This window comes from Trematomus bernacchii, unplaced genomic scaffold (assembly GCF_902827165.1).
Source record: "Trematomus bernacchii unplaced genomic scaffold, fTreBer1.1, whole genome shotgun sequence".
Lineage (NCBI taxonomy): Eukaryota > Metazoa > Chordata > Actinopteri > Perciformes > Nototheniidae > Trematomus > Trematomus bernacchii.
This window is the reverse complement of record NW_022988066.1, coordinates 1496744-1509007: the sequence shown is the minus strand read 5'-3', so window position 1 is coordinate 1509007 and position 12264 is coordinate 1496744. Positions and strand designations below refer to the sequence as shown.

Genomic DNA, 12264 nt, shown 5'->3' with positions numbered 1-12264 from the left:
ACAGTTTTTTGTGACGAATGTTAAATAAGTTAAAGCTGCAAGCAGTGATGACCGTGTCCAAAAATATATAAGTAGTGAAGTATGTTAAAGATGTCATCGCTTCAAAAAAAACTTGTTTAGTAGGTCGAACAATTCACATATTCCGGATACCAAACCTAAATAATCTCCACTTTTTTATTCCACATATTTTTACTCACAAACACATCCTGCTCTCGAACGTAGTGTTCTGTACAGCTTTTACTCATCTCATGTTGCACATCGGAAACATTATGATTAGACTTTAAAAGTGCAAAGCGTTAGCATTTTTCGAAAAATATGCAGAAATGTCTTCACATATCAATACTTCATCACAAAATAAGCTTTTATGGTACCGTGAAGCTCTTGCCGATACAAACTGGGAAAGTTGAAATCAGCGTGTCATCTTGAATTCTTCCACTCAGAACTGAAAGTAAACCGACCTCAGCTCTAAGGCAGGTGTGTGTGTGTGTGTTTCTACCAGGCCAAGAAACCCATTCAAACAAAGTCCGTAAAATCGTCCACAGTCGAGACAAGTCTTTTCCTCTGGCCGGAAACTTCCGTGTTCTGACTGCTCTGCTGAAAGGACTTGTTTTGTTGCGTGTGACCCTGGGTCAGTGAGATGCCGGGAGTTGCACGAGACTGGATGTCCTCCTGGGCCTAAGACAGAGCAGAGAGACATGGTTAAAGAGGTCAAATACTTTGGAATAAAAGCAGTGACATTGATGAAGGAGAGCCTCTTCTCACCCTGGTCCGGATCCTTTTAATGTGCCGCAACCTCGCCAGCCACTTGGAAGCGTAGGCATCAGATGGGTTGGCTCTGAACTGATGCACCAGAGAGGCCATCTGTAGAAGAAGAAGAAGAAGAGTAAATATGGATTTGTGTGTACGTGTGACTCGAGCTGAGAGTGAGAGATAAGGTGCAAGACTTACATTTGCATGCAGAGCCATCTGTCGGACTAAGAGAGGGAGGTTGCGGTCTGAAACGATTTTTGCCACCGTTGTGTCAACTAGTCCCTCCAGGTCTGAAAGAGAAGCAACAGAAGGAGTTAAAGAAAAACACAACGGCCAGGAACATGAGCGGAGGAACACGGTGATCGACTCACCCTTGCGGCACTGGAGGGTCACCAGGTTACAGTCATAATCCAGCGGTTTAATGATGACTTCTACAAAATTAAACTGACCCTAATAGAAGGAGAAGCAGAAGACGAGAGAATGAATAAACAATATATACTGCAGAGACACACATGTACTGTGTCTGTCTGCCCATGTACCTTAATGGTGCCCAGCTTGTACTCCTCTCCAGAGTCGTTGTACACCACCATGACAAAGTCGTTGCCAATGTGTCTCTTTTTGTTGCAGCAGCCCTTGTCGCTCTCCTTGTTGGGCATCAGAGTGGCAATGTGGAAGATGGCTGCAGAGAAGAGATTTCATTAAGAACAAGCAGGCGGGAAAAACGTATATTTGCTAAATGACCATTAAGGTGCTCACCCTGCATGATGTCGTCATGCCAACAGTAGGTGAACTCTCCGTCGTCTCCGTACTGGTCCAGCCCTCCGAGGAAGATCTGGTCGGGGTCGCAGTCCTTCAGATGGATTAGTTTGCCCAGGCCTGTGAGGAAGGCAGCGTAGCGGTTGGACCCGTACTCGTTGGACAGGATGGCGACCTCGTTGTTGACCTGACCGGCCCCGACGAACACCACCCCGATCTTGTGGGTGTCGTACGGAGGCATCTGGTCCAGGACCTTCACGGCGCGGTCGATCACCTACAGCAGAGATAGAGAGAGCGTTGTGAAGGGCACTGAGTCAAAAGTGTATTTTTATTTTCCAGGTCAGCCAGAGCAGTCAGCTGACCTGAGTTTTGGGCAGCAGCAGAGGCTTGTTGGCTTCGTTCCCGAAGAAAGGAGAGTGGTAGAGCTGGAGGAAGACGAAGCTGTGGGAGACAGAAGAAGACGGAGTCCCTTTAATATGAATAGATACATGGTATTTGTATACATACTATACCATTACTTTTTTATGACCACTTTTCAGGCATAATTTACTATGACTTTTTTGGTATAACTATAGTATACCTTTATGGCATACAAATAAAAAACATGTTTTATGACATAATACTTTAACTTGTTTATGACCCACTATGTTTGATTTATTATGGACCAAGACATTTCTATCCTTGACATAATGACTTACTATACTTTGAAATGTTTCTGACATACTAAAGTTTGACTTTGTTATGACCTTTTTAAGGTATATTAAAGTTGGGGTAGGTAATTCTGGAGAAACCGGCTCGAGATCGCTAGAATTTGAAAATACACAGCCGGAAAAAATCTGCCACTTCCTTACAGAGCCCCTCCTCCAACACACGCGAACGCACACATGACCAATGAGGGCACGAGATAAGTTTGTGCACAGATGGAAGGCTGACAGGCAGGTAGGCCATCCAGTTATTTTAGCCGGGCCGGCTAAAATGATTGGTCATGCTTTTTACAGTGCCACGGCTTCCACAGATGACATTTTTTTATGGATTTTTTGTCAAAGCACTTAAGATATTCATTGCTATCGGGATGTTAAGAGCATTCCATGGAATATAACAACAAGTGTATCTCGAGCCGGTTTCTCAAACTTACCTACCCCACCTTTAAGATTAAACTAATTATACTTCTAATAATAATAATTCAAAATGTGTCTGCATCTGTCTACACATAAAAAAAACAGAAAAACATACTTAAATGTCGATTACTTTATGAGTGAAGATTCAAACTACTCTACTACAATTATTTCTCGGCTGTAAAACATGATTAGACTTTCTTCATGGTCTTAACATCAAAGCAGAGATGAGCTTGCTGACTTAGAGGATAGACCGCGTCTCTTATTTGTCAGAAAGAGGCGCCAGAGGCTGCAGCAGGTCATGTGACTGGTGTTACCTCGGGCTGAGTCCAGAGATCTTCTCTGTGGTGCTGGGTCCGGGCCGGCTGGTGTACGAGTCTCTCTCCGTCCTCCTCTCCCTCCTGGAGGAGGGGGCTGACACTGAGATGGTGTGGCCCCGGGGTCGGTGGCCTCCGCCGGGGGAGATGGGTCCGGATGGTGCCGCTGGGGCCGGAAACTCCAACCTCATCCTCGCTCCCCCACCTAGAGAAGACACTACAGGGCTGTCACTGCCTTGACTCTGACTTCCGAGTCCATTAGTGTCCCCTCCTGTGCCCCCCTCCACCTTCTCCTTCTCAGACTGCAGCTGCTGGGGCGGGGGCTTGCTGTCTGCGGGGGCTTTGGGGGCCGATGGTTCTACTAGCGCAGCCTGAGACTCCAGAGCTGCCTTGGAGAAGGCCTCCGGTAGGGTCTGGAGCTCCGGGGAGGAGCTGGACTTGTTGAGGCCGTGGCCCTGGGACGGAGAGTGGCTCTGGAAGGGGAGTTCAGGCCCCTGGCTGCCCGGGGTGGAGGGTCCCATAGTGGGCTGATCGATTGGAATCGCTCCCTCACTTACTTCCTCCAGTGTGGACTTCTCATCATCTTGACTGGAGGTTGAGGAGGACTGAAAGAGAGAGATGAGAGGAGGCTATTTTAAAACAGGAAAGAGAACACTGGATCCCGTTTCAGCTAAACAGCTTTCGCTAAGACATGCAAAACTTCAAGGACAAATCCTTCTGAATGAAAATGCTGGCTGTGCTCCATTTGGCTGGCATTCCACTTGTTATGCAGGAGCAAGGGAGGGGAACCCCACTTAAAGAGAGAGTAGCTGGTGTTTAATCTCTTATCAGCAGATAATGTGTGGAAAAACCCTAATTTCATCTTTTCACAGCTTGTTAGTGTGAGCAGAAAACCTGTGTGTGAATGAATGTTGCTCAGTGCCTATTGTTTACTAGGTTGGTACACATGGTACTTTGATTACTCGCCATAGTAAATGATGCAAACATTTGTGCAGATTTCAGAGATGGCAGCGACTACCTACCCTGCTGAGCGTTCCAGGGGGGGGGGTCTTGGTGAACTTGTCTGCAGACATGAAGATGGGATCAGACGGCATTGGCTCAAACTCTTCACTCTCGAGCCAATCAGGAGTTTGTGCTGCGGTGACCCCTGACCCCTCCTCCAGCACCACTACAGAGTCTACAGCAGGACACAGCAACAACCATAAGTGGATACACACACACACACACACACGGTTGTCCCCTAACCCAATCCTCTCACACAACTGTTAGATAGAAAAATCACCAATGTCATTAAAGCTGTCAGTAGACTGTTGACACATTCTCTCTCAAATCTATTCTAGTCGTGGTAACATGAAAGAAAATCAGTTGTATTGATTGATCAAACACACTCAAAAGGTAGTCATGGAAACACACACGCGTGCAAATAAATCGACATTGCGAGAGTCGGACACTGAGATCAGAGAGCAGCAGGCAGCTTTCATTCACATCTCATCTACTTGATTTTCCCATCATGCATCTGTTTGGTTGGTTGGTTATCTGGAGCCAAACACACTGCAGCGTCTGCAACAGCAGCCCAGACCAAGTCCTGCATCCCATAATGAACACTCTCAAAGGAGAAGATGACGTATTTAGGTCTTTTTGACACTTGAGTGTTAAAAAATGTCTTTATCGCCCTTCTTAGAGGTCAGGCACGGAGGAGCGTGTTAGTCAGATGAGGTCTGGGCATTCCTGTTGACAACATGAGGGGGTCAAAGGTTAAAAGCTCAACCTGGGAGTATATTTCCGTGACAGAGAGTTAGAGAAAAAGGATTAGGAGGGGAAAACAAATCAGGTAAGGAGTGAAATGAATCACGATCCATCTTTAGGTGTCATTGGAGTGATTGATCCGATGAAGGTAGTTTACAGATCTCTGTTGAGGACCCTCCCTCCCGGGTTAATAGGAGTCTGATGGGTGAAGCAGAAATGCTGAATTCTTTCACTTGCACAATTGTAGAGTGTAAAGCAGCAGGCGTGTGGAGTTATCTGGTAAAAGTATGCATGGGGGGTCTGCTAAATGGAGAAATGAACTGCTACACATATTACAGTTATAATTAAGGGAAAATGTTGACATTTTTGGGAAATACACTTAATAGTTTCTTTCTGAGACCACTCTCAAGAAGAGGGAGATCATCCATGTATCTCGTGTGATGGTCATCAAAAAATAGGATAAGCATATATATCCCATTGGCTTTAAAACAGATTATTAAGAAAACAGTATTGCTGCTTTTGACCTTTGACGGTTTTTAACAAGTATAGGATAATGTTTGACTGTTTCAGACAAAATGTTAACTTCCACTAAAGGGGATTTAGTGAAAACTGACGATCAAATGTCCTTTTCAGTTTGTGCTGGCAGATCACTGTATTGTGCAAGTGAGAAGAAATACACTACTCCAGGAGTTTTCTGGAGGGGGGGGGCTTGTGGGGGCACACATGTGTTGGACGGTACCTGCCCAGGAAATGCTCCTGTGCAACCTGCCGGGGGCCGGGGGGCCTGGGGGGCCGGAGCCCGAACCCAGAGACCAGAGAGAGCCGCCCACTACAGGCGGGACAGCAGGGGACAAACCAGCATGGGGGTGAGGGTGGAAAACATGAAAACAAACCAATCAGAACATAGGAAAACAAATATCTCAAATGCAGTGAGAAAAGAAGACATAGTGAAAGAAGAAGAGAAGAAAAAAGATGGGCTGATGAGGAGAATTCTTTTTAATTTATTTATTAAAATAATAAGTGGCGACCCTTTTTGATTCTTGATTGTTTGTTATGTGGATTTGTAGTATTTGTGTTACTGTATGTTCAATAAAGGTGTATTTTACTAAATCTTGAGACATTGCCACTGTGGGTGTTTCTCAATGTCGAGTAAAGCTGCTCCAGAGCCACTATTTCAAGCATACTACGTCATCGAGTGCCGCCGAAGGACTGTTCCAATGTCCAGCATACTTGGAATTCTACCGAGCCCAGCGTACTTCGTAGCGAGAAATTTCGAGGCTGCACATGTGTAGACTCCGCGGTCTTAAAATCCCCACAATGCTTTGCGCACGGACCAATTTCCCAAAATCTGTGGTGGAAAATGTAAGGCGGGGCCTCTCATATGACGCACACCTGCACACTTGCTAGCGTGTTCCACTCTTCCTTTTCCGAATGCCAGGAAGGATTCTTGCCTAGCTTCTGAAGGAAGTGACTCGGAAGACATGTGCTACCAAGCAAGCGTCCTCGACATTGAGAAACACCCTGAATGTACTAGGCCTCAAGAGCCTTTCTTGTGCTGGCAGACACAGTGGGTGTTTCTCAATGACAAGGAAGGATGCTCCAGAGCCACTATTTCAAGGATGCTACGTCATCGAGTCCCGCCGAAGGACTGTTCCAATGTCCAGGCTCCTTGAAATTCTACCGAGCCCGGCATACTTCGTAGCGAGAAATTTCGAGGCTGCACATGTGTATCCTCCGCGGTCTTAAAATCCCCACAATGCTTTGCACACGGACCAATTTCCAAATCTTTGGCGGGAATAGCGCTCCATTTAAGGCGGGGCCTCGCATTTGACGCACCCCTGCACACCTGTTAGCCTGTTCCACCATTCTTCATTTTACGAGGCTAGGAAGGATTCTTGCCTCGCTTCTGAAGGAAGTGACTCGGAAGACATGTCCTACCAAGGAAGCGTCCTCGACATTGAGAAACACCCACAGAAACATATTGGCGTGGTGCACTTTGCACGCGCACACACAAAAAAGTTCCACGCGCTCCGCGCTCACATTTTGCTCGGCCCGCGTGCCTTAGCACCGCTGCTATGACTCCATCCTAGGGGAAACACTGAAGAGAAAATGTGAAGATGCATAAGGGGAGGAAGAACCCTCAGAGGAAGAGAGAAAATGTGAAGATGCATAAGGGGAGGCAGAACCCTCAGAGGAAGAGAGAAAATGTGAAGATGCATAAGGGGAGGAAGAACCCTCAGAGGAAGAGAGAAAATGTGAAGATGCATAAGGGGAGGAAGAACCCTCAGAGGAAGAGAGAAAATGTGAAGATGCATAAGGGGAGGCAGAACCCTCAGAGGAAGAGAGAAAATGTGAAGATGCATAAGGGGAGGAAGAACCCTCAGAGGAAGAGAGAAAATGTGAAGATGCATAAGGGGAGGCAGAACCCTCAGAGGAAGAGAGAAAATGAACAAAGGTACAAGATTCAGAAAGCATGAGAACTCACGATCAACGACCCGAGCAAATCCAGGCTGGCCTATTGATCCTCCTCGGGTTGAGATAGAATATAGACAGGCAGTTTGCACTTACCTCACTATTAAATGCTTACAATGAAGACAGGCACTCAGGCGGACGGGATGCTTTCATGCGTATCATTACATTTATTGGACCATTATAATGTTCGGCCCTGTAGATAAACACCCTGTGATTGACAGCACAAATATATTTTTCTAATCTTAAAATGTTGAATACCCAGCACTTGATAACATCCACCGACAGGATTCTGAGGTTTCTGAGTTTCTCTCACCGGTGTTGGAGCGCTGGATCAGGTTGGGCTTCCCTCCGACGCTGCTGTGTGTCGGCAGCTCGGGGGCGGGGGCCGCGGTGCTGGCGGGGGCGCTGGCGGTCTGGGCCGGGGGCTCCTTCACCCCCTCCATCCCCATGAGGACGGTGGAGAGCTCCTGCAGAGGCATGTTGCCCAGCTCCGAGGAGAAGGGACTGGGAGGGTTCTCCAGACACATCAGCCAGCTCGTGTTGCCTGGGACGACAGAGAGAGAGAGACAGGAGGAAAGTTTAAAATTGCTAAAAGTTCAATAGAAGGCAGATTCCAAATCTAACAGGGTGCTCTTAGATTAAAAAAAAAAACGTTAAAAAGAAATGTAAGAGTCTGTTTTATAACCTTGTGGATGTTTCAAGTTAACAAAACCAAAAACCAAGGACGGCCTTAACGGTACAAAGATGAAAGCACAAGGTTCACAAACAATGCATTGTATTCTTACATAAAGTTAATTTCAAGTCAACTGGTCTTTTGTTAATAATAATTGAAATAATAATAATAATGAAGAATAAAATCCCCCTTTGTGTGAAGTGCGGCTTGCATACCTGACGGCCTCCGTATGAAGATCTCTGCCCAGCCCTGAGTGAGCATGGGGATGAACTCAGCCAGGCTGGGGTTGTCTCTGAGAGGCGGGGGGGCAGAGGGGGCCGCAGAGGAGGAGGAGGAGGAGGGGGGGGGGCCCAGACCATCCAGGGTGGAGACAGAGGGGGGGGAGAGCGGAGCAGCTAGCTCGCCCTCAGAGGGGGACACCAGAGGACTGAGGCTCTGAGCAGGACCGGCACGGAGAGCATGGCCCCCTGAAGAGAGAGAGGAGGGTCACCATCATCATCATCATCATCTTCGTCATCATCATCAGCTCTTCTCCCTTTTTAAATTATTTTGAAATTGTTTGGACTTGGATTATTTTTAGATTTACATTGTTTTCTTTTTTTTTATTGTTTAGATTTAGTTATTTTCAGATTTTAATTATTTTATCTTTTTAAATCATAAATGTTGGTTATAAATGAGCGTCACTTATGGAATTATCACTCTAAATGTTCCGTTTACACTCTGACTAAAGCTTGACATTATTAAAATAAACGGGCAACTAAATCTATTTATGATTCCTCACGTAATCCAGTTCCACTGATATCATATCCATAGCTCACAAATACGTCAATAATGCATGGGAAATGAGAGATAAGAAGAAAAGGCACTTTCCATCCACTTAGAGTCAATATGGAATCATTGTAAATAATGCCACTCATTTTCTGTTACATGGCAGGTATCAGAGTGCGATGCAGTTTAAAAACAATGGCATAACGGAGGCAGGCGCAGTTTAAAGCATGTCTGCAGATCTGTGGAGGATAAAAGCTCCTATGATTGTTTCTAATTCGTCTGCTCTTCCAAAGAGGTTTCAAATTTTGATTTTAGAAAATAGCACTAACTGTAAATGGGTAATTTTGGCAGCAATATGCAAGAAAGCTTGTATAGTCATAGAAAATGACATTGGAATAGGAAATAGGAAATAAAGAGAGGAGGTGGTGCATTATGGGATGCTCCAAGTCCTGAAGCGCGTGTATTACCTGACATGGAGCGGACCCGTATGCGCGTGGCTCTGTTGTGCTGCTGACTCGACTGTGACTCCAGTTTGGCCGGAGCCTCTTTGGTGATTCGGGTGTGGAGGGATGGGTCTGACCTGCAGCACCAGGTGAGGAAATGCATTACAAGCCGCTAACAAGAGTGAAACTCTACTGACACGCTAACAGCTCTGTGAGGTTGTATTTAGGCCCAGCAAAGCTTCGAGCTAGATGCTAACGTCAGCATGCTAACACTCGGAAATGTAGATTTTAAGCAGATGTAATGTTTACTTATACACCATTTCATTAACTTAGTTTAGCCTGTGGCATTAGCTGGTTAGCGCTACACAAACAGTATGGCTGAGGCTGATGGGAGTCTCATTAGTTTTACAGGCAGTTGATCATAAACAAAAGTGTGGGAAAATTCAAATGTTGCCTTTTAAATAGCAATAGATGAAAAAGCAGGAAAGCACCTCAATCATTAGGATTTATCCTCAGGGGAACATGAATATCAGGTCCAAATTCCATATAAAAGAATTGCTTAATTTTTCCTGTGTGTGTTTGAAAGTTCTTCACCTGGTCATCTCCCCTCCTCCTCCCAGCCGCTCGGCCATGTCCAGGCCCAGCAGCGCCTGCGCTCTGACCCCTCCGCTGGTTGTTATGGTCACCAGCTTGTTGCCCACCAGCCAGGTCATACTGCGACCCCCCGTTAAAAGGAACTCTGCAATGGGAGACCTAAGAGGACAAAAATGATACATTTCATGACTGACATTTTTTTGAATTCTTTTTTACAACACACAACCATTTTGAAAAGCCATACACACATACGGATTTAAAAAAAAAAAATGCTGACCTTTTGGGCAGGGCGGAGAAGTTGGAAAAGACATATCGTGCCATCATGTCCAGACAGGTCTCAGTGAGCTCCAGGTGGACAGTCTTCAGACCCTCGTCCGCCGGAGTCACCGCGTTTTCATCAGCGGAGCCCAGAGAGCAGGTGGTGGTGGAGGTGTGCATCCTGCAGGAGACCCAGGGAAGGTTAGGAAACAGAAAGAAGAGCAGAGGAGGAAGAGGCAGGCGCTCAGGCTTCAGATATATATATATATATATATATCAGTGCACACAGAGAACATGCAGGACGTCACAAAAATGGCACAAACAAACATTTTTCACATGCGACACAATCATTTATATGCACACATGCATCCACGTGTGTATATAAGGAAACGACCCAACAGATAATTACATGTTCACACAAACACACACTGGGACATGGTTTAAGAGGACTGCTTACTGCAGTTAAGCTCTGTGTAGGAGGCAGAAGGGATATATGCAGCAACATGGTTGGATGGTAAGTAAGTCACAGGACTGCAGAGAAACCAGCAGGTTGTGTGTGAGTGAATGTGTTTTCATTATTATCGCCGCAGCAGCCAAGTCTTTATATAAGTGTTTACTGTGGCGTGAGCAGCAGCTCTTTGTATCCACAACAACCATTACTGCGGGCTCCACGGGCCAATCAGGTTAAAAGCACCTTTAGAGGTTTTAACATCAGTCTCAATCAGGGTTTAAGAGATGCTTCAGTTCAAATGAAAGCCACATTGGCCTGCTGCTCAGAAGAAGATGCTCTCAAAATGAACAATTCACGACTCTGAGCCCAACTGTGAAGTCTCTGTCTGTCTCTGTGGGGAGCGGACTGTTTCCATGCTCACAGACTCTCAAATAAAACCAAAATGTTAAACAAAGAAACAAATATAAAAGACAGGAAATAACTATGTATGTATAAGAGAACAGTGCAAGAGGAACATCTGTCCTTGGTGGATCTATAATGGTTAATCGTTTTAGCTCTCCTTGTTTTAGCCATGTAATCTGCAGTATAAATTAGGGTAGCAACATTTCTGCTAAACAATATGAATTATGGTTACGTTTCAATATGTTGTGATACTTTAAGGCAAGGCGATATATAACAAGTTTTCTATCTACATTTCTGGAGAACCTCATAGTATAAAGAGCACACTGCGATTAAACTAAAATCTAAATAATTTGTGTTCTGCATTTTCCAAATTTCTTTTTTTTATTCAACATCTATTTCTTGTGCACTGAGCCACTTTATGCAATCATCTTCTACATTATTTAAAATCCATTCAGTATCACAGCTCATAATATCAATATTCCTAAGTGTATCATTATTTTCTAAAACCACTACTTTAAAGAATACACTACATATTCAATAAAATGGTTTATAAATGGAAATATATGCACACCGTAAAACACTGACCTAATCTGAGAGATTTAAGGATACAATGTCTGTTTTTTTAATACAGCTGCAGATTAATTAGTTCAAAAAATAAAATCTCTCCCTTGGACCAACTCCCAGTGTGTGAATAAACAACTTTTCCACAGATTTTGTACTTACCTTTCTGCATCTGTCATGATTCATTTTCCACTTCAATTTCTAGTACACACATTCTCCAAACAACATGACCATGAGATGCTCACGACTGAAACAGAGTGCTGTGTTCACGGCTTTGTAATATTTCATTCATCTTTTTTTCACCCAATTCAAACTAAAGCTGAGTATAATGGCTTTTATGAGAGTTTAATGCTTTGCTTTTTGACTGCAGACACAGTCAAACTCTCAGTATGGCTGCAAGTAATAAGAATTACAAAACAAAAAGATAATAATTTTCGATACGAGAGATTTATGAAAATCTGTAAAAAAAGAAAAACGTGAAAAAACATGGTCATGTTGCCTGAAGTATGCGCAGGAAAAAAGGGTTTCATCTAACTCAGGTGTTACAAGTCAAGACACCAACGTTGAGAAAAAGCAGATTTGCAGCTGTTGAGCAGTTGAAGCGGGTTAAATAGATCCACACTGCAGTTGTTTAGTTTGATAAAGTGCCATGTGTCACTGAAATTAAATTACATAGAGCCCCATCAGACATTAAAGTACTGGGCCTTTGCTGCCATCTGTCTGGCAGGAGGGGAAGGACATGTTTAATAAAGTGGCACTGCAGCCACGTCTGACAACTGCAGTGTTAGATCACACATCTGTCAGTCAGCCAAGAAGAGGTCAGCATTAAAGGGGTGAAGCTAAGTCAGGCGGAGGTGTGTGAGGTGATTTCAGTGTGTAATCATTCACAATGTCAGAGTTAGTCTAGAAATGCCACACTGGAAGATTGCCATGGTTTAAGCAGCACAGTGTATGTTTG

At 44.7% G+C, this 12264-nt stretch overlaps 1 protein-coding gene across 6 annotated transcripts in view; it reads right to left on the bottom strand.

Moving 5' to 3' along the window:
* Nucleotides 1–160: 160 nt before the first annotated feature.
* tsc2 (TSC complex subunit 2) overlaps nt 161–12264 on the bottom strand; it is a 28982-nt gene continuing 16878 nt past the window's right edge. For 4 of the 6 annotated variants that reach the window (XM_034120604.1, XM_034120608.1, XM_034120605.1 and 1 more), the window contains 15 exons: nt 9912–10073; nt 9635–9793; nt 9065–9177; nt 8045–8296; nt 7470–7700; nt 5424–5513; nt 3961–4115; nt 2939–3543; nt 1869–1947; nt 1507–1780; nt 1290–1429; nt 1122–1200; nt 949–1040; nt 763–861; nt 161–675 (listed from right to left, as the gene is read on the bottom strand). In XM_034120604.1, the coding sequence (XP_033976495.1) occupies nt 514–675; nt 763–861; nt 949–1040; nt 1122–1200; nt 1290–1429; nt 1507–1780; nt 1869–1947; nt 2939–3543; nt 3961–4115; nt 5424–5513; nt 7470–7700; nt 8045–8296; nt 9065–9177; nt 9635–9793; nt 9912–10073 (2692 nt within the window). In that variant the 3' untranslated portion in view covers nt 161–513. The remainder of the gene's footprint in view (nt 676–762; nt 862–948; nt 1041–1121; nt 1201–1289; nt 1430–1506; nt 1781–1868; nt 1948–2938; nt 3544–3960; nt 4116–5423; nt 5514–7469; nt 7701–8044; nt 8297–9064; nt 9178–9634; nt 9794–9911; nt 10074–12264) is intronic. The other 2 variants (XM_034120606.1, XM_034120607.1) reach the window with 1 other exon arrangement.